This window comes from Balaenoptera borealis, assembly GCF_965194805.1.
Source record: "Balaenoptera borealis genome assembly, chromosome: 9".
Classification (NCBI taxonomy): Eukaryota; Metazoa; Chordata; class Mammalia; order Artiodactyla; family Balaenopteridae; genus Balaenoptera; species Balaenoptera borealis.
In genome coordinates, this window is record NC_138873.1 from 115096569 (window position 1) to 115119370 (window position 22802).

Genomic DNA, 22802 nt, shown 5'->3' on the forward strand with positions numbered 1-22802 from the left:
TGTCTTGGGAATTCCCTGGTGGTCCAGGGGTTAGGATTCGGTGCATTCACTGCCGAGGGCCTGGGTTGGATCCCTGGTCAGGGAACTAAGATCCCACAAGCCACACGGCGCAATTAGGTCTGTCTCAAAGCTTCTCTTAGAATTAGATCCTCATCAACTTCAGTGGACTCATCAGAGCTGTGAATGAGGACAGAGCAGCAGTTCAAGAGTCTCCCAAACAGACAACCAAGGGAGGAAAATCAAAAGGCCGTACATGTGGACACTTGGGCTTCTCTAGCATCTGTCCTGAATTTCTAGAGGGAAATCATTTTTGTTTTTGTTGCTATTATTGAGATTTTTCTTTGCATTTTGAGAAAAGTAATCCCCTTTTATCCTTTCCTTTACTCCCCTCCCGTCCTCTCCTTCCTCCCTCCCTCCCTCCCTCCTTCCCTCTTCCTTCCTTCCTTCCTTCCTTCCTCCTTTTCTCCTTCCGCTTCCGGATGATCCATCCTAGGTGAGAGACAGGGTGACCTGCACCATGGATAGTAACACGATTTCTTTACCCCCTCACTGTTTGATTCTTTCTGCTAGACATAATTTTTGGGAGAGCAGGGATTTCATTTTGTACCCTTCATGGATCACAGTCCTGACATACAGCACTGTCTCACAATATAAGAAAAATTAGTTGGTTGAATGAATAAGGGAATGAATGCCCACCTCTGATCTTGACTCAGAAGCAGCCTTCAAAATAGATAGATAGTTAACGCTCTACCCTGGCCAAACCCAAGTTTTACTTATCTCAAAAAGCCTTTAACTTTTATCTTACCTTCATTTGAACTTCTTTAAGGTGCTTTATAATAGAGAGTTGATGCTTCCAATGTGCATGGAGTTAATCCCATCCTTTCCAGAGATGCATCAGCTCTCAAGACAATGAAGCCCTATTTCAGTGAATGGCTTTGTCTACTGTGCTAGCAGCCCTTACCCTTAAAACAAATCAATGCTCCTCTAAAGAGGGAGAATACTATTTTTCACTGTTAGTCTGGTATATGCATCACTGACCTGAACATCCTCCTGACTAGAGGTTGGTTATAAATGATGACAACTCCTTACAGAAGTGCAGTGAAGCAGCAGGAGGGGAGGGGCTTGTCTCTGCAGCAGTTTTCAGCAGGACATTTCTTCACCATGTTCCAAACTGGCCACCCCACTTCCCCAAATCCCTGCGTTTAAAACAGCTGAAAGTGAAAGTTAAAAAAGACATAAATATTTTTTAAAAATTTTATTGAAGTACAGTTGATTTACAATGCTGTGTTAGATTCAGTTATATATATATATATATATATATATATATATATATATATATATATATATATATATTCTTTTTTGTATTCTTTTCCATTATAGTTTATCACAGGACATTGAATGTGTTCCCTGTGCTGTACAGTAGGACCTTGTTGTTCATCCATCCTAGATATAATAGTTTGCATCTGCTAATCCCAAACTCCCAATCCTCCCCTCCCTCACTCCTCTCTCCCTTGGCAACCACAAGTCTGTTCTCTATGTCTGTGAGTTTGTTTCTGTTTTGTAGATATGTTCATTTGTGTCGTATTTTAGATTCCACATATAAGTGATATCATATGGTATTTGTCTTTCTCTTTCTGACTTACTTCACTTAGTATGATAATCTCTAGGTCCACCCCTGTTCCTGCAAATGGCATTATTTCATTCTAAAAAAACATAAATCTTTCTTCCCTCAAGACCGCTTGACTCTCTCTGGGCGGATGAGAGGCGAGCCCCTGCTCCAGCACAGAGACTGTGGAATAAGCCAGGAATGTGCCTGACACTGGTGTTCAGACTGAGTCCAGGTCCCTCTGGATTTGTGCTCATGGACAAGAAGAAGTAGACAATATTCCAAGCAGACAGCTGCCTGGGAATAAAATGCCACCTGTCACAAGTTAAGCAAAAATGCATCTCTCATCTGTCCTTGAAATACATTACTATAGCACAAGTCAGGAAACACACAAGAGTTACTTTGATTATGAACCCAAGAGAATTTCAACAAGGCCTTTACCACAGTAATGGGATTTATTTTTCCTGAAGCAGAAGGAGTATACTGAACGAAAATATACTTTTTTGGGCAATGAGGAGAGCATTTAAGGATCAAGAATATTATAACCATATGCCTTTTGGCCAAAATTTTATAGTTGATGTGTTGGAGTGAAACCCTAAGGCTGTACCAATCAATCCCCAAAGTCACAAAATAAATAAAAAGAAGCATTCTTTTATTAAACTTTTATAATTGAGAATTTTAACAAGAATGGACAAAGCTTTGAAAGCCAAGCTTCACATGATTTTTAAAACTTAATTGATGCCTATTTAGCTCTTTGTCTACTTGTAAAATATAACCAATCTATATACAAGGAAAATCTGAACAAAATCATTACCATCTGTGTTTAATGTTTAGAAAGTTGTTTTTCCCTTTATATTTAATTCAGGTTTACAACCTCAAAGATTATTCATTATGAATTTTACCTTTAATGTATTCTTCAGAATTGTGCACCTGTGATACCTAATAAATTTATGCACAATAATAACGCTTAACAATTATATGAAGCTTTTCATCTTCAAAGCATATTATGCACATTAGGAAATTCATCATCTCAACACTGTATGAGGAAGGTAAATATTGTTATCTCCATTTTACAGATAGAGAAACTTAAAGAGACAAGTCATCCATAGGCGTAATTAGAAGGGAGCTTTAACTTTGTGTATGGGGTAGGGTTATGCAATATTTATATTCTATTTCTAAATTTATAAAACTGAGAGCACTAAACTATTATCTTGAAATTTTTCTATACCTGAGTCCCTACCCTTGCCCCAAATGCACACACGTATTCTCCAAATATGGTGTAAAGTTTAAAAATAAATTAGAGATAATTTATCTATATACCAACTCAACTTCCTCATAGTTTTTAAGCAGGTTCTATACTGTAAAAAAAAAAAAAAAAAAAATTACTCACTATACTTAGTGGTAAGAGGCCTGACTTGTGCCTTGCTTCTTGCACTTAACCTATCAAATTGTTAAGAATTTTCTTCTTCACGAGTTTTTATGGAAAACTGAGGATTCTTATGTTTTAAGAGGTTGTCTATTGAGACCCATTCCCAATGCAATGATTTGTATTGAGTAACTTCAACATTCATGGCACTATGCAGCTATTTATGCATTCTGTTTTAGTTTCAATATTTTTTAAAGCATGTAAACGCAGCTGTTTTCCAGGCATGTCTGCTTATCAACATGTGTCATTCATGTTCACAATGATACTGAATCCATTGTTATGACACTAACACGAATTTACAGAAGATGCCATGACCTGTTGAAATGGTTGTGTTGAGAAACATGGCCTTGGAGCCCAAATGAACATTTAATTGCAAGAAAAGATCACCACTGTCTTAGGAACGAACTCCAGTAAAGAGATTCATGTGCAGGTTTTATCAGAGACTGTTCATCAGAGGAAAAAATACCTATGAGGGAGCAAAGGAAACAGGATTGGGTTGAAGGAGAAGCTGGAATGTAATGCAGTAACAGTAGAGACTAAGGGGTGACTTGAAGCTGGGATGGACCTTTAACATTGTTCCAATGCTGGGCAAGGACGCTGGGTCTTATATCCCCAAATCAATCAGTCATAGGATTCTGGATGTCCCTGTGGCAGAAGCATAATCTGGGTAACGCAACTTCCTTCAGCCAGAGGGAAACTTCCAGAGAGGAAATCAATGCTGAGCTATCAGTGGCCAACAACATCCTCTACACTAATGCATTAGGTATCAAGGTAAGAAGCAACCTTTGCTCTGATTCCCTAGCCCAGAGATAAAGCCTGGGATCCAGTAACACTCTCATGATGTCTGTGTCAATGCAGCCTTTAAAGTTGGCTAAGAGAAGGTGTGAAAAGATTGGGAGGGTGGGCACCCAGAATATATACAGCACACAGGGGAACATGCTTCTACACAAAATGATTGCTAAATCTCTCTCCTCAACACACTGGGAAGACACAGTTAATTTACTGGCCAAAGGAACCATGACCAAGACGTTGATCCCAAAGGACTGAAGCAGGAATAAGTTTTTCCACAAAGAGTAACTTTGAAAAAATATTCCCAGAAATTTAAAGCTGAGCCAAAAATAATGATCGTGTAGCATCAAACACAGGGAAAGCAGGACTAAAAATGAAGTCCTGGAGACAGGAGCAAGCAGGAGTAAATTCAGGAGCTGAATGAAATGAAAAATGAACTAGAACACTGGACAGAAAAGAATATGGCCCTGGCAAAGGGTCATGAACGGTTTCGGAGTATCTTCAGACTAGCCTTATTGGACATTGAGCATAGGTTGTGGTACAGGGTTCGGGCAGAGAGTTATGGGATAGACTTTTATGGAAGAGGACTTTTATGTGCAAAGGAAGGCCCTTACTTGCTGAGCACTCATCAACCTATAAGCTTCACCCAGGAACTACATAATGCCAACGATATGAAAAAGAAGGAAAAGTTCAAACACATAATGAGAGAGTAGGGAGGAGAAGTGAAGTTAAGATGGAGAATCATCTTGCTATTTTTATGAAACCATTCTCCTCTGTCATCGAGAAATCTGTAGATGGAATCTGGGTGCCTGGATAAAATTAGGATAAACAGCTCTGTTCTTTAATCTCCTAAAGGAAGCAGAACATTCACATCTCATTGATAAGCCTTCTGTCTTTTTCAAGCAGAATACTGATCATGAGGTCAGCAGAGAGATTTCTGCATTTGGTTGTCTTCAAAAATGTTAGACCTTTTAAATTGCTTTGGTAGAGTGTATGCTCTGAAGCTTAGTACAAAGAAAGCAATTGCTCAAAGGAGTCGAACTAAAGGATCTGTTACAAGGAGTGTGTAAATGAGTTTTCAGTGGTTTAAAGAGGTCATTCCGTTGGACCTGTTATAGGCTCTTACAGGGCTCAGAGAATTTACTAAAGTAGGAAAGTATTTCAAACACTAGTTCCCATTAAGTTGATACTTTATTCAGTGCATTTGACCTCTGAGCCTGACAATGATTCTTTTAAGTGGAGCTTAAAGTGCCATCCGTAGCATAAAATATAAGGTATGTGGGTGTTACAAAAAGCATGCTGTCTTTGTGTGGGATGGCTCTGGGGGGAGTTAACTACCCACAGGATCTTTTATCTGTGAGTCACAGTTCCTGACAAGGGCAGTTTCAGAGTGACCTTCAATAGACATGAACAGTGAAGTCAATGTGCGCTCTTTGTTCGGAGTTTAGGGGACAAGTCGCATATGGCCAAAGTTCCCAGCACAGTTTGTCCCAGTTAGCCCTCTGTTTCTAAGCCTCAGCAAGGAAGCCCGGAACTGAAATAATTGGAGAATATTCTAGTTTGCAGGCACAGAAGAGACCACATATATTAAAAATGAACTAAGGTAGCGGATAACACTACTCTTCAAAGATGCGGCAGGTTGGAGGAAATAGTGGATGCAAACTTAAAGCAAATATTCAGTAAGATGCATTTATGGGAATTTTGATTTCCTAGGAATAACAAGTTCTTATTATGCAGTGAAAAAATTAATCGAGTCATAAAATTTCATAGCTGGAAGAGGCTTTCAAGATGGCCTTGTTCTCTTTTTTCCTAATAAAGAAACTGAAATGCAAAGAGGTAAGTTGACTTGCCCAAGGTATCTCAGCTTGTTAGAGGCTGGCTTGGAACTAGAAAGCAGGTTTTCTAGACCCTTCCAGTCAGGGTCTAGAACCCTGACTTGGCCCCTCACTAGAAGAACTGCCTGTAAGGCTGTAACTAATAAGGGAATCAGGTCTCCAGGTTTGCTTTATCTCAATCCCAGTCATTGATGAGAACACGTGCATTTACTGGGATTGAATCATTACAAACTTAGTAAGAATATATAAAGTTTACAATTTCTTACCAGAGTAAGAACAGATGCTCTTATTGACATAAATTCCCTAAAGTCAGGACCCCCACTGTATCCTCATCTGTCCTGTCACTGTAGCAGATTAAAAAGTCCTGAAAATTCTCTGACATTCTTCCCATCTGAAGGCAGGGTCTATGTCTCCTTCCATGAATCCAAGCTGTGCTGTGATTGCTTTGGCCAAGAGAGTATGGCAGAATAACACTATGTCAGGTCTGAGTCCTACCTCAGACAGCTTCTCCCTTGGTCTTTAGAGCCTTGGGCCACTTTATAAGAAGCACAACTACCCAGCTATGCTAGTTTGCCAGGGCTTCTGTAACAAAGTACTACAAACTGGGTGGCTTAAACAACAGAAATTTATTGTCTCACAGTTCTGGAGGCTAGAAGTCCAAAATCAAGGTTTAGGCAGTGTTGGCTCCTTTTGAAGGCTGTGAGGGAAAATCTGTCCAGGGCTCTCTCCTTGGCTTATAGGTGGCCACCTTTTTCCTGTGTCTCTTCACATCATCTTCCCTGTATGCGTGTCTGTGTCTGAATTTCCCCTTTGTATAGTGGCACCAGTCATATTGGATTAGGGCCCAACCTAATGATCTCATTTTAACTTGATTACCTCTATAAAGACCCTGCCATCAAATAAGGTTACATTCTGAGATAATGGGGTAATTAGGACTTCAACATATGAATTAGGGAGACATCAAACCTGTAACACAAAACCCATAAAAACAACTAAAGAGAGATGGTATGGAGAGAGAGGACATCATTGAGCCCCACCTTTCACCCATCCTCACCAAGAAACCAGGCAGGCATGTGAGGGAAGACATTTTGGACTCTGCGGACCTTTCTAACAGTATATACCAACCTGCACTGATATCACAATAGGATTGTTTACTAACATCAGTTAGTGTTAACACAGTGCTTTTAGCACTAGGTAATCTTGTTCAACTAAAAGCTTATGTGAAAGTCATACTGATAAAAACTGAATGTTTATGGATAAAGTAGGGGCAGGTGGGGATCCTCTATATCAGCATCCTTGTCATACTATCCTGTAGAAAATACTAGAAGACTTCAAATAAACCTCTGGTTTCCACACAGCAGCATTATTAGAGTAAAGTAGATGCTCTTGTTTGAGCTTTAACATGCTCTTTTTCTCCTCTCTAAAGGCTGGCTGACAGACATCACAGGAGAATTATATGCTAACTCCAAAAGAAAATATGGGTGACAATGATTTTGCAAGTGCCTTTATCCAGAGACTCCTGCTTTGAGATTATGGGGCACTTGCAAAATTAATCATCTCAAAGCAGGAGTCTGGATAAAAACTGGACTGGAGAATGTGACTCAGAGCTGAAAACAAAGTGGGGTACTTTTCTCCTCTTGCACTGAAGAAAAGACAGAGGGCTGTAGAGGGCAAGTTCTAAGCTGACTTATTCACTCATCATGAAGAAGGACAAGCGGGCCAGTCAGGCTGGATGCAGAAAGTAAAAGAAGAAAATGTGAAGGTTGGAGAAGAGATGGATGTCTCTGCCAGAGGAAAAGTTCCTGGCCTCCCTATTGATCCATGACATTAAGGGAAAGAGGAAGTGTGAGGTCTGGTTTCTGCCCTTGACACCATGCCTCCAGCCTCTGCTAACCTGGCCAAATGGATGTACTGATTCAGACAAGCCTGATTGGTGAGCTCTGCTTCTTTGAGAAAGACTGTATCCCAGTGTGGAGAAGGGGGCAGAAGTATACTTGCTCACACTCTTATCCTCAATGGAAACAGGAAAAATAAGAAGAGGAAGGAGAAAATTTTCCCCAAGAGTTTGGCCCCAAGTAGACTTAAAGGAGAGAATTGGTATTTGTTGAAAAGCGGGATGGATTCTGTTCTTGGTTAGAGGGGTAGGCAGGGTTATGGCCCCCAAAGATGCACATGCCTTAATCCCAGAGCCTGTGACTATGTTATATTACATGGCAAAAGCAAAGTAAGGTTACAGATGGAATTAAAGTTGCTAATTAGTTTACTGTAAAAAAGGGAGGTTATCCTGGGTTAACCAAATGGGCCCTATGTAATCATGGGAGCTCTTAAAAGCAGAAGAGGGAGGCAGAACAGAGGAGGGAGATGGAGAGATGTAACACCCAAGGCTGACTATGCCAACCTTGAATCTGCAGGAAGGGGGCTCCTAAGGGCTGAATTGCACTCCCATCAAAGTTCATTGGTTGAAGTCCTAAGCCCCAGTACCTCAGAACATGACTACATTTGGAGGTAGGACTTTTCAAGAGGTAATGAAGTTAAACTTTGGTCATGAGGATGAGCCCTAATCTAGTATGACTGGTGTCCTAATAAGAAGAGGAGATGAGGACACAGACACACACACAGAAGGCAGACCGTGTGAACACAGAGGGACAAGGAGCCCATCTACAAGCCAAGGACAGAGGCTGCTGAAGGAATCGATCCTGCCAACACCTGTTCTCAGATGTCTAGCCTCCAGAACTGTGAGAAAATAAAACCGTGTTGTTTAGGCCATCCATCTACATTACTTTGTTATGGTAGCCCTGGCAGACGAATACAGGGCAATGAGCTGAGGAATAAGTGGACTCACCCCAGCCTCAAGCCGCCTCCACACCTCACCCTAGACTTATTGCTAAAGGAAGGAAAAGAGGAAGAACCGCCAGCATGCCAAAATAACCCCTTGGGGGGAACAGCTCACAGAACATCAAAATTAGCACCAAAGCTCAAAGAAGTTCACAGAAGCCTCAAATCAGTGAAGTCAAGAGCATGGGTGGAGGAAGAAAACTGACATTGTTTTCCGTCATGCCTCAGTGCATAATGTCTATGGAATAAAACACTTGTACTTTCATCTTTTGACTAATATTAAGAAAAAGCTGAGCTATGGAACGGGAGTGGGGGATGTGGGATGGGGAATGGGGGAAAGAAAAAAAAGAAAATAAATGTTTTTAACAAGAAAAACCTGGAGAGACCTTCAAGATGGCATAGGACTAAGATGTGGAGATCACCTTCCTTCCGACAAATACATCAGAAATTCATCTACATGTGGAACAACTCCTACAGAACACCTACTGAACGCTGGCAGAAGACCTCAGACCTCCCAAAGGCAAGAAACTCCCCACGTACCTGGGTAGAGCAGAAGAAAACAGAAAAAACAGAGACAAAAGAATAGGGATGGGACCCACACCAGTGGGAGGGAGCCGTGAAGGAGGAAAGGTTTCCACACACTAGGAAGCCCCTTCGTGGGCAGAGACTGCAGGTGGCAGAGGGGGGAAGCTTCGGAGCCACGGAGGAGAGCGCAGCCACAGGGGTGCGGAGGGCAAAGCAGAGAGATTCCCACACAGAGGAGCGGTGCCGACCAGCACTCACCAGCCCGAGAGGTGCTGGTGCTCACCCGCCGGGGCGGGCGGGGGCTGGGAGCTGAGGCTCGGGCTTCGGTCGGATCCCAGGGAGAGGACTGGGGTTGGCTGCGTGAACACAGCCTGAAGGGGGCTAGTGCGCCACAGCTAGCCGGGAGGGAGTCCAGGAAAGAGTCTGGAACTGCCTAAGAGTCAAGAGACCATTGTTTTGGGGCGCATGAGGAGAGGGGATTCAGAGCGCCATCTAAACGAGCTCCAGAAACGGGCACGAGCTGCAGCTATCGAGCGGACCCCAGAGACGGGCATGAGACGCTAAGGCTGCTGCTGCCGCCACCAAGGAGCCTGTGTGCAAGCACAGGTCACTCTCCACACCGCCCCTCCCGGGAGCCTGTGCAGCCCGCCACTGCCAGGGTCCTGTGATCCAGGGACAACTTCCCCAGGAGAACACATGGCGCGCCTCAGGCTGCTGCAACGTCACGCCGGCCTCTGCCGCTGCAGGCTCACCCTGAAATCCATACCCCTCCCTCTCACGGCCTGAGTGAGCCAGAGCCCCCTAATCAGCTGCTCCTTTAACCCTGTCCTGTCTGAGAAAAGAACAGATGCCCTCAGACGACCTACATGCAGAGGCAGGGCCAAACCCAAAGCTGAAACCCAGTAGTAGTGCGAACAAAGAAGAGAAAGGGCAATTTCTCCCAGCAGCCTCAGGAGCAGCAGATTAAATCTCCACAGTCAACTTGATGTACCTGCATCTGTGGAATACCTGAATAGACAACAAATCATCCCAAATGGAGGCAGAGGACTTTGGGAGCAACGGCAGACTTGGGGTTTGCTTTCTGCATTGAATTTGTTTCTGTTTTTATGTTTATCTTAGTTTAGTAATTAAAGTTTATTATCATTGGTAGATTTGTTTATTGATTTGGTTGTTCTCTTCCTTTATATATATATATATTTTTTTTTTTTTTCCTTTTTCTATTTTTGTGAGTGTGTATGTGTATGCTTCTTTTTGTAATTTTGTCAGTATAGCTTTGCTTTTACCATTTCTCCTAGGGTTCTGTCTGTACTTTTTTTTTATTTTTTGAGTATAGATTTTAGTGCTTGTTATCATTCGTGGATTTGTTTTTTGGTTTGGTTGCTCTCTTCTATCCTTCTTTCTTTTTTTTTAATTACTTTTTAATTTTTTAAATTATTAATAATTTAAATTTTTTTTTAATTAATAACTTTATTTTATTTTTTCTTTCTTTCTTTCTTTTTTTCTCCTATTTCTTCTGAGCTGTGTGGCTGACAGGGTCTTGGTGCTCCGGCCTGGTGTCAGGCCTGTGCCTCTGAGGTGGGAGAGCCAAGTTCAGGACATTGGTCCATCAGAGAGCTCCCGGCTCCACGTAATATCAAATGGCAAAAGCGCTCACAGAGATTTCCATCTCAATGCTAAGACCCAGCTCCATTCAATGAGCACCAAGCTACAGTTCTGGAGACCCTATGCCAAACAACTAGCAAGACAGGAACACAGCCCCATCCATTAGCAGAGAGGCTGCCTAATATCATAATAAGGCCACAGACACCCCAAAACACACCACCAGACGTGGACATGCCCACCAGAAAGACAAGATCCAACCTCATCCACCAGAACACAGGCACCAGTCCCCTCAACCAGGAAGCCTACACAACCTACTGAACCAATGTTACCCACTGGGAGCAGACACCAAAAACAACGGGAACTATGAACCTGCAGCCTGCAAAAACGATACACCAAACACAGTAAGTTAAGCAAAATGAGAAGACAGAGAAATACACAGCAGAAGAAGGAGCAAGGTAAAAACCCACCAGACCAAACAAATGAAGAGGAAATACACAGTCTGCCTGAAAAACAATTCAGAGTAATGAGAGTAAAGATGATCCAAAATCTTGGAAATAGAAAGGAGAAAATACAAGAAACGTTTAACAAGGATCTAGAAGAACTAAAGAGCAAACAAACAATGATGAACAACAAAATAAATGAAATTAAAAACTCTCTAGAAGGAATCAATAGCAGAATAACTGAGGCAGAAGAAAGGATAAGTGACCTGGAAGATAAAATAGTGGAAATAACTACTGCAGAGCAGAATAAAGAAAAAAAAGTATGAAAAGAATTGAGGACAGTCTCAGAGACCTCTGGGACAACATTAAATGGACCAACATTTGAATAATACGGGTCCCAGAAGAAGAAGAGGAAAAGAAAGGGACTGAAGAAATATTTGAAGAGATTATAGTTGAAAACTTCCCTAATAAGGTAAAGGAAATACTCCAGGAAGCACAAAGAGTCCCATACAGGATACATCCAAGGAGAAACATGCCAAGACACATATTAATCAAACTATCAAAAATTAAATACAAAGAAAAAATATTGAAACCAGCAAGGGAAAAGCAACAAATAACATACAAGGGCATCCCCATAAGGTTAACAGCTGAACTTTCAGCAGAAACTCTGCAAGCCAGAAGGGAGTGGCAGGACATATTCAAAGTGTTGAAATGGAAAAAAACTAAAACCAATATTTCTCTACCCAGCAAGGATTTCGTTCAGATTCTATGGAGAAACTAAAACCTTAACAGAGAAGCAAGAGCTAAGAGAATTCAGCACCACCAAACCAGCTTTACAACAAATGCTAAGGGAACTTCGCTTGGCAAGAAACACAAGAGAAGGAAAAGACCTACAATAACAAACCCAAAACAATTAAGAAAATGGTAATAGGAACATACATATCAATAACTACCTTAAATGCAAATGGATTAAATGCTCCAACCAAAAGACATAAGCTGGCTGAAAGGATACAAAAACAAGACCTGTATATATGCTGTCTACAAGAGACCCACTTCAGACCTAAGGACACATACAGACTGAAAGTGAGAGGATGAAAAAAAGATATTCCATGCAAATGGAAACCAAAACAAAGCTGGAGTAACAATTCTCATATCAGACAAAATAGACTTTAAAATAAAGACTATTACAAGAGACACAGAAGGACACTACATAATGATCAAGGGACAATCAAAGAAGAATATTTAACAATTGTAAATATTTATGCACCCAACATAGGAGCACCTCAATACTTAAGGCAAATACTAACAGACATGAAAGGGGAAATCAACATGAACACAGTCATAGTAGAGGACTTTAACACCCCACTTTCACCAATGGACAGATCATCCAAAATGAAAATAAATAAGGAGACAGAAGCTTTAAATGACACATTAGTCCAGATAGACTTAATAGATATTTATAGGATATTCCATCCAAAAACAACAGAATAGACTTTCTTCTGGAACATTCTCCAGGATAGATCATTTCTTGGGTCACATATCAAGCCTTGGTAAATTTAAGAAAATTGAAATCATATCAAGTATCTTTTCCGACTACAACACTATGAGACTAGATAGAAATTACAGGAAAAAATCTGTAAAAAATACAAACACATAGAGGCTAAACAATACACTACTAAATAACCAAGAGATCACTGAAAAAATCAAAGAGGAAATCAAAAAATACCTAGAAACAAATGACGATGAAAACACGACAACCCAACACTGATGGGATGCAGCAAAAGCAGTTCTAAGGGGGAAGTTTAGAGCAATACAATCCCACCTCAAGAAACAAGAAACATCTCAAATAAACAACCTAACCTTACACTTAAAACAATTAGAGGAAGAAGAACAAAAAACCCCCCAGAGTTAGCAGAAGGAAAGAAATCATAAAGATTTCTTCATCAGAAATTGATGAAAAAGAAATGAAGGAAACAATAGCAAAGATCAATAAAACTAAAAGCTGGTTCTTTGAGAAGATAAGCAAAATTAATAAACCATTAGCCAGACTCATCAAGAAAAAAAGGGAGAAGACTCAAATCAGTAGAATTAGAAATGAAAAAGGAGAAGTAACAACTGACATTGAAGAAATACAAAGGATCATGAGAGATTACTACAAGCAACTATATGCAAATAAAATGGACAACCTGGAAGAAATGGACAAATTCTTAGAAAAGCACAACCTTCTGAATCTGAACCAGGAAGAAATAGAAAATATAAACAGACCAATCACAAGCACTGAAATTGAGACTGTGATTAAAAACCTTCCAACAAACAAAAGCCCATGACCAGATGGCTTCACAGGTGAATTCTATCAAACATTTAGAGAACAGCTAACACCTATCCTTCTCAAACTCTTCCAAAATGTAGCAGAGGGAGGAACACTCCAAACTCACTCTACGAGGCCACCATCACCCTGATACCAAAACCAGACAAAGATGTCACAAAGAAAGAAAACTACAAGCCAGTATCACTGATGAACATAGATGCAAAAATCTTCAACAAAATACTAGCAAACAGAATCCAACAGCACATTAGAAGGATCACATACCATGATTAAGTGGGGTTTATCCCAGGAATGCAAAGATTCTTCAATATACGCAAATCAATCAATGTGATAAACCATGTTAACAAATTGAAGGAGAACAACCATATGATCATCTCAATAGATGCAGAAAAATCTTTCGACAAAATCCAGCACCCATTTATAGAAAGTAGGCATAGGGGGAACTTAACTCAACATAATAACGGCCATATATAACAAACCCACAGCCAACATCATTCTCAATGGTGAAAAACTGAAACCATTTCCACTAAGATCAGGAACAAGACAAGGTTGTCCACTCTCACCATTATTATTCAACATAGTTTTGGAAGTTTTAGCCACAGCAATCAGAGAAGAAAGAGAAATAAAAGGAATCCAAATCGGAAAAGAAGAAGTAAAGCTGTCACTGTTTGCAGATGACATGATACTATACATAGAGAATCCTAAAGATGCTACCAGAAAACTACTAGACCTAATCAATGAATTTGGTAAAGTAGCAGGATACAAAACTAATGCACAGAAATCTCTTTCATTCCTTTACACGAATGATGAAAAGTCTGAAAGAGAAATTAAGGAAACACTCCCATTTACCACTGCAACAAAAAGAATAAAATACCAAAGAATAAACCTACCTAAGGAGACAAAAGACCTGTATGCAGACAACTATAAGACACTGATGAAAGAAAGCAAAGATGATACAAACAGATGGAGAGATATACCATGTTCTTGGATTGGAAGAATCAACATTGTTAAAATGACTATACTACGCACAGCAATCTACAGATTCAATGCAATCCCTATCAAACTACCAATGGCACTTTTCACAGACTAGAACAAAAAATTCCACAATTTGTATGGAAACACAAAAGACCCTGAATAGCCAAGGAATCTTGTGAAAGCAAAACAGAGCTGGAGGAATCAGGCTCCTGGACTTCATACTATAGTACAAAGCTACAGTAATCAAGACAGTATGGTACTGGCACAAAAACAGAAATATAGATCAATGGATAAGGATAGAAAGCCCAGAGATAAACCCACGCACATATGATCACTTTATCTTTGATAAAGGAGGCAAGAATATACAATGGAGAAAAGCAAACCTCTTCAATAAGTGGTGCTGGGAAAACTGGACAACTACATGTAAAAGAATGAAATTAGAAAACTCCCTAACACCATACACAAAAATAAACTCAAAATGGATTAAAGACTTAAATGCAAGGCCAGACACTATCAAACTCTTAGAGGGAAACATAGGCAGAACACTCTATGACATAAATCACAGCAAGATCCTTTTTGACCCACCTCCTAGAGAAACGGAAATAAAAACAAAAATAAACAAATGGGACCTAATGAAACTTAAAAGCTTTTGCACAGCAAAGGAAACTATAAACAAGACGAAAAGACAACCCTCAGAATGGGAGAAAATATTTGCAAATGAAGCAAGTGACAAAGGATTAATCTCCAAAATTTACAAGCTGCTCATGCTGCTCAATATCAATAAAACAAACAACCCAATCCAAAAATGGGCAGAAGACCTAAATAGATATTTCTCCAAAGAATATGTACAGATTGCCAACAAACACATGAAAGCATGCTCAACATCACTAATCACTAGAGAAATGCAAATCAAAGCTACAATGAGGTATCACCTCACTACAGTCAGAATGGCCATCATCAAAAAGTCTACAAACAATAAATGCTGGAGAGGGTGTGGAGAAAAGGGAACCCTCTTGCACTGTTGGTGGGAATGTAAATTGATACAGCCACTATGGAGAACAGTATGGAGGTTCCTTAAAAAACTAAAAATAGAACTACCATACGACCCAGCAATCCCACTACTGGGCATATACCCTGAGAAAACCATAATTCAAAGAGAGTCATGTACCACAATGTTCATTGCAGCACTATTTTTAGTAGCCAGGACATGGAAGCAACCTAAGTGTCCATCGACAGACGAATGGATAAAGAAGATGTGGCACACATATACAATGGAATATTACTCAGCCATAAAAAGAAACGCAATTGAGTTATTTGTAGTGAGGTGGATGGACCTAGAGGCTGTCATCCAGAGTGAAGTAAGTCAGAAAGAGTAAAACAAATACCGTATGATAACACATATACATGTAATAAAAAAAAAAAAGAAAAGGTTCTGAAGAACCTAGTGGCAGGACAGGAATGAAGACACAGATGTAGAGAATGGACTTGAGGATATGGGGAGGGGGAAGGGTAAGCTGGGACGAAGTGAGAGAGTGGCATGGACATATATACACCACCAAATGTAAAATAGATAGCTAGTGGGAAGCAGTTGCATAGCCCAGGAAGATCAGCTCAGTGCTTTGTAACCACCTAGAGCAGTGGGATGGGGAGTCTGCGAGGGAGACGCATGAGGGAGGAGATATGCGGATATATGTATATGTATAGGTGATTCACTTTGTTATACAGCAGAATCTAAGACACCATAGTGAAGCAATTATACTCCAATCAATTTGTTAAAAAAAAATCAAGGGTGATTGTACTGAGGTAAGAATTGCTTGTCATGTTGGATGAACCCCAAAAGGACATTACTATTGAGAAAAATGTGAGAAAGGTAATAATGATAAGAAATAAAATTGGAGTGGGTGTCAGTCAGTGACCAAACCTGTTAGATGTTTGTGGGCCAAAGAATAGAATTTTGCTCTAAGTGTGATGGGAACCCATTGGGTTTTGAGCATGAGTAACATGTTCAGTTTGATGTGTCAAAAAGATAGCTCTGGGAAACCATCAAGAAAAGGAAAAGACAACCTACGGACTAGCAGAAAATATTTGCAAATGTTGCTACTGACAAAGGATTCATTTCCAAAATGTACAAACAGCTCATACAGCTTAATATCAAAAAAACACAAACAAGCCAATCAAAAAATGGGCAGAAGACCTAAAAAAAATTTCTCCAAAGAAGACATATAGATGGCCAATATGCCCATGAAAAGAAGCTCAACACTGCTAATTATTACATAAATGCAATTCAAAACTACACAGAGGTACCACCTCACACTGGTCAGAATGGACAACATTAAAACGTCTACAAGTAATAAATGCTGGAAAGGGTGTGGAGAAAAGGGAACCCTCCTACACTGTTGGTGGGAATGTAAATTGGTGCACCCACTGTGGAGAACAGTATGGAGGTTCCTTAAAATACTAAAAACAGAGCTATCATATGATCCAGCAATCCCACTCCTGGCTATATATCTGAAAAAAATGAAAACTTTAAATAGAGAAGGTACATGCACCCCAACATTCATAGCAGCACTCTTAACAATAGCCAAGACATGGAAGCAACCTATGTGTGTATCAACAGATGAACGGATAAAGAAGATGTGGTATATATGCACAATGGAATACTACACAGCCATAAAAAAGAATGAAATAATGCCATTTGCAGCAACATGGAAGGACCTAGAGACATGATATTAAATGAAATGTCAAACAGAGAAAGACAAGTATCATATGATATCACTTATATGTGGAATTTAAAAAAATGATATAAATGAACTTATTTACAAAACAGAAATAGACTCACAGACATAGAAAACAAACCTATGGTTACCAAAGGGGATAGCGGTGGATGTGGGGGGAGACATTAGGAATTTGGGTTTAACATAGTCACACTACTGTATATAAAACAGATAAACAACAAGGACCTACTGTATAGCACAGGGAACTATATTCAATATCCTGTAGTAACCTATAATGGAAAATTATATATATGCATATATACATATATAATGGAAAATTATACATACATACAATATATATATTTTTAACTTAAATATAGTTTAATGTGATTTTATTATGTGTAAAAATATTGTTCTGGGAAGGGTCCGTAAGCGTCACAAAATTGCCAGGAGTCCACAGCAGGAAAAAAAAGTCAAGAACGCCTTTATCTGGCATATTCCAGACAGGCCGCTCCACCAGCCAGGTCCTGGAGGGAAGACCACAGGGAGTGCAGCTGCCCCTGACTCTTCAGTTATATGTAACTTCCATTATATGTATAATTGAATCACTTTGCTCTATACCTGACACTAATAGAGCAGTGTAAATTAACTATACTTCAATTTAAAAAATGGTTAAACAAAAGATAGCTCTGGATGTTATATTTAGAATATATGGGGGCACTAGAGGCAGGGAGCATTTAAGAGGCTTCCGTACTAGTTCAGACTTGAGATGACGATGGTGTGTAGGAGACGGGGGTGATGGAGGTGATAAGGCATGGGTGGATTTGGAATCTAACCCCTTCTTTCCCGAAGGCTACCTTTTGGAGGCCTCCTTCTTCCAGGTCAGGCTGGGCTGCCGGGTCTTTTGCTCTGTCAGCCTGTGGCTGAGCTGTGGTCCAGCAGCTGCTTTTGCTTTCTGAGTTGGTGCCACTGACCTAGATCTTTCGTTCCTTGGTTCACTGCTCCATTTTCCTGGACTTCCTAAGAAAATGTGCATAAAAAAACTTGTCAGATTAATCTTCAGCCTGAGGTTTGTGTGTCACCACATTTAATTGATAGTTTGGCTTTTGTACAAAACTCATGAAAATAATTTCCCTCAAGGCTTTGAGTGTATTTGTCCATTGACCTTCAATATTTGATGTTGCTTGTCCTTGACAACCGTATTTTCTCTACTTTCTAAAGGTCATTTATCTTCTTTTCTAAATGTTTAGCATCATTTCTTATTCCTGAAATAACTCACACATTTCACAGTGATGTATCTGGTAGTAGGTCTTCATTCAGTGATTCATGAACTGGGCAACTGGTGGACCCTTTTAATCTGAAGACTTTTGTCCTCACTTAATTCTGGGAACCTCACTTACATTATTTCTTTGCTACTTCCTGTCTTGTGTTTCCTATATCATCTTTGTGGAACTTCATGTTTGATATCGAGACATTTTATTGATCTTCTAAAGCTTCATATTTCTTCTTTCTTTTCCTCTTTGGCCATTGTCCCATGCTGGCAAATGCTGGATCACAGCTTTCTTTGTCCTGCTTCATCAACCAGTATCCCTGAATTAGGTATATATTAGTTTTCTATTGTAGTTATGACAAATTACCCTGAAGATAGTAGCTTAAAACAGCACAAATGTGTTATTTTACAGTTCTAGATGCCAGAAGTCCATTGCACATCTCACAGGACTAAAATCAAGGTGTCACTAGGGTGTCACTTCCTTTCTGAAAGCTCGAGAGGATAATCCGTTTCCTTGCTTTTTCCAGCTTCTAGAGGCTGCTTGTGTTTGTTGGCTCATGACCCCCTTCTTACATCTTCAAAACCAGCAGTGTTGCATTTTTCTCTCCAGCCCTGCACCCTCCTCCCAGCCCCACTTCTGTCTCTGTCCAAAGCCAAGAAAAGTTCTTTGCTTTCAAGGACTCATGGGATTAGATTGGGCCTACCTGAATAATCCAGAGTAGTCTCTTATCTCAAGATCTGTAACCTTAATCATATTGGCAAAATACCTTTTGCCATGTAAGGTAACATATCCACAGGTTCTGGGGATTAAAGTGTGGACATCATTGTGGGCCATTATTCTACCTATTATAAAACGTCTCCTAGAAATGTATTGGGCTCTGTGTCTGCTGTTAACCCCCTTCTATTTTCTTCATGACTATTGGCATGTAAACCATTTTATATTATCTTATGATCATTTTACTGTGGTTCTGGGAAGAAGAAGAGGTAAATAGATGAGCTAAGTGTGGCATCTTGAATCAGAAGCCTTTCCCCAGGAGTTTCTACTGTCTATTATTATTTAAAAACCATCATATAGGAGCTTAGGTATAGGGACAATAAAAGAAAACTTTTTGTAAAAATTTGTGAATGTACTTTGTATTTTCAAAACTATTATTTGCATTTTTCTTTTTATTGTTCTCTGAGTTTCAACTTTATTATACATGGAATTACTTTATTTAATCTACTTAATTATAATTAATACTATCACTTGGGCCTGACTCTTATCAAGCCTTCTTGTATATTTTTAACATTTTAAAGTATTCTGTACATATCTGAGTGCTGATACACTATTTTTTTTGTATTTGTGTGTGTGTGTGACTCTGTATATTTTTAGGGGGAAGTCGTATGTTAAAGTGGTACCAATTATTTTGCTATAGATATAAAAATTTCTTTCAAACTGACTTTTAAATTTAGAATGAAATTTGTCATAAAATATTTAGTCCAACCTTATAGTTGTATGTTAGAGGGCACAAAATGTTCTCTTCAGTGTGACTCTCATCTGTAGATACCACTTCCTTTAACTCAGTGAGAGGACCAGCCATCCTCTCTCTCAGGCAATGTGAAAATGGCTCAAAACCAGTTAATTGGGTACTTATTTGTACCTTTTGATGTTTCAGAAAATATTTCAGGAAATTTTCAAAACTACTTAAATTATAACAATATGATGTTAAAATGAATATTATTGTGACCTACAGATTTACCATGATTGGGCCATAGTTTAGTGCTTTTCCATAAACCAGTTGCAAAGAATCCTTTTCACTTAACAAGAGTCGCAATATCCCCTGGATAAAAAACAAATCAATTTCTTAAGAGAATTACAACTATTCTTTAAACTAGGATCAGGCAGAATTTTATCTTGAGGCTGTGTAAAGAGAACTCTTTGTGATTTAATCAACAGCGTTCTCACAATTCAACAAATTTCTTAGGGATCTTTTTTAATAACACTGTCAATAAAGCTGATGTTACCACACCTAAACATAATTTAGTAACAATTCTTTGTGTATATGTGCAGGGGGGAGGTATGGTGTAATTCAGTGCTAGTTAGGTATGCATCTCTTGGCTGACCTTGAAGAGGACTGAATTCCCAGTACCTAAGCCATTGCCCTGAACATAGCAGGTAACAACAAATCTTTGTTCAAGGTGATAATTTTGTTATCATGTTTAATACATGTTCCCATGATAACATGTATTGTAAAATGCATAGGAATGGTTCTCCTGCTTATACAGGGCTTACCCTAGAATCTTGTTATAGGGACAAATTCAAATATGCTGCCCTCATTCCTACACCCATGGTAATGCAGCAAAATGATGTCTTCTAACCCAGGCATGGTCTGAAAGATTGCTCCTCAAGTTCAGCCAGCCCATATTTCGTAATATCCATCCCAAAAGCACAAAGTTGATTTTTCAAATATCTCTTTAACATGTCTATAGAATTACCCACAAGGCTTAGTTCTGCCCATTGCTAACAGATATAATACTCCTGTGGGGTAGGAAGTTACCCATAAAGAAATTAAGATTCAGGATGGTTGAGCCCATTGATCCAGTTCATTGAGTCTAGCAAGTGGCAGCTGGGAATTGAACTCTGGTCTGTCTGACTTCACATTTCATAATTTTAACCACTGCTATGTGCTGAGAGAGCTCCTGTAGGGCTTGAGCTATATGTTTCCTTCCAAAGAAAGAGCAGGAAAGGGCACCAAAGACATAAGGAGCCATAACAACCTCATAGTCAATTATTCTGGAAATTCAGATGTTTTAAATCTGCTCTGATGCTCCCAGGTCTCAAACTTTATCTCTGCTGTCTTGTGAGCTGGCCTTTCTCCATGCCAACCTTTGTTTTTGTGCTTCAAGAACAGCATGTCTGGTGTACCTTTCGATTTCCTTTCATTTGTTTTGTGTGCTCTCAAGTGGTATTTAAGTTGACAGCCAGGTCCTCCGTCTTCTCAAGGGATTATAAGTGTCAAACTACTTTCATCTTTGTCTGTGCATTTTTTTAAGTGATAAAGGATCAAGATGGCTCTCCATCCTCCTCTCTCCCCTGTAGTCCCCTGGCATTCTCAGTGAAATGTTAGTTGGAAAACTGCACTCCTACAGTGGTGGTGAGATAATTGAAATTCAGTCCAGCAGGGAGGAAATCAGTTCTGGAGGCCTATGACTTTGTAGATTCTTTGTTAGGATTTTGACCCTAGGTCTGTACTAGCCACGATGGGGAGAGTTAGAAGAGGGGAACACAGTCCCCTGGAATGTTTTGAATTGAGATAATCACATCCCAAATCCTTAGGCCTGAGATGGCCTGCTTACCTTGCGTACATCCCTCTGGTTTGCTGTTCTCCAGATGTTCTTTTTGATGTCAAGCCCTTCTGCAAAACACCTTAAGCAAACAGCATTTGAGGGTTAGACACCTAGTATTCATATTAATGTGAGAGTGTATCAAATACCGTTTCTTTTTAACTCTAAGCAGGCTGACATAACTGTTTCTTACATGATTTCCTCAGGCATACATGTTACCAGGATGCATTTGTCAGTGAAGTCAATCTATCTTTTTTTCGTGGGAAATCTGGCTTTAAAAGAATGTTCTCTTCTGACAAGCATAAGAATGACACTAGCCAGAAAGAGAAAGTGTAATTTTAAAGTCTAATTTTCTGATTCATTGAATACAGTAGATATAGAAAGGAGCCCAAACTCACAATGTTATAAGATTTTGAAGAATATGAAAGGTAAAAAGACATTGTTAATCTTCTTTGTATCTGTACATGATAGCCCTGAGACAGTGAAAGAATCATAAAAAGAAAGGAAATGGGGAAAAGAGGTCTGCAGTGTAAACTGATAAGCTTGTAAAACCTATGAGGTATAAGTGAAGTATCAGTTCCTTCTTCCCAAATTTAAATTTTTGTTTGTTTGTGGTTTTTTTTTTTTTTGGCTACAGTAAACTTTCATAAAAAGAGTGATAAATGGTATGTAATAGAAGGTGGTTTTTAATAAGGGGGAAATACTTGTGTCACCAGGGACAGAAATAAATTTAATATAGAATAATAATGTATTAATATGTACATATAATGTAATATGTAATGGAGAGGCATTAATATATAAAAAGGCTTTCTGACATTTGTGTTACTTTGTTATTTGCAAAATTAGGAATCAAGAACCTGACAGTCAGATTGCTAAAGTTCCTTGAAATTACTCAGGAGGTGCTGAGGCAACCAGGACATTTTGTTTTTTATTTGTTTATTTATTTTTTTCACAAATTTTTTAGAGTATAATTGCTTTACAATGTTGTGTTAGTTTCTGCTGTACAACAAAGTGACTCAGCTATATGCATACATACATCCCCATATCCCCTCCCTCTTGAGCCTCCTTCCCACCCTCCCTATCCCACCCCTCTAGGTCTTCACAAAGCATCGAGCTGATCTCCCGATCAAGACAT

At 39.4% G+C, this 22802-nt stretch overlaps 1 protein-coding gene across 3 annotated transcripts in view; it reads right to left on the minus strand.

Annotated features, from left to right (window-relative positions):
• Positions 1 to 22802, minus strand: part of LOC309634704 (uncharacterized protein) — a 405124-nt gene that overhangs the window by 170831 nt on the left and 211491 nt on the right. For all 3 annotated transcript variants that reach the window (XM_082405126.1, XM_082405125.1, XM_082405124.1), the window contains exon 3: positions 21680 to 21749. In XM_082405126.1, the coding sequence (XP_082261252.1) occupies positions 21680 to 21690 (11 nt within the window). In that variant the 5' untranslated portion in view covers positions 21691 to 21749. The remainder of the gene's footprint in view (positions 1 to 21679; positions 21750 to 22802) is intronic.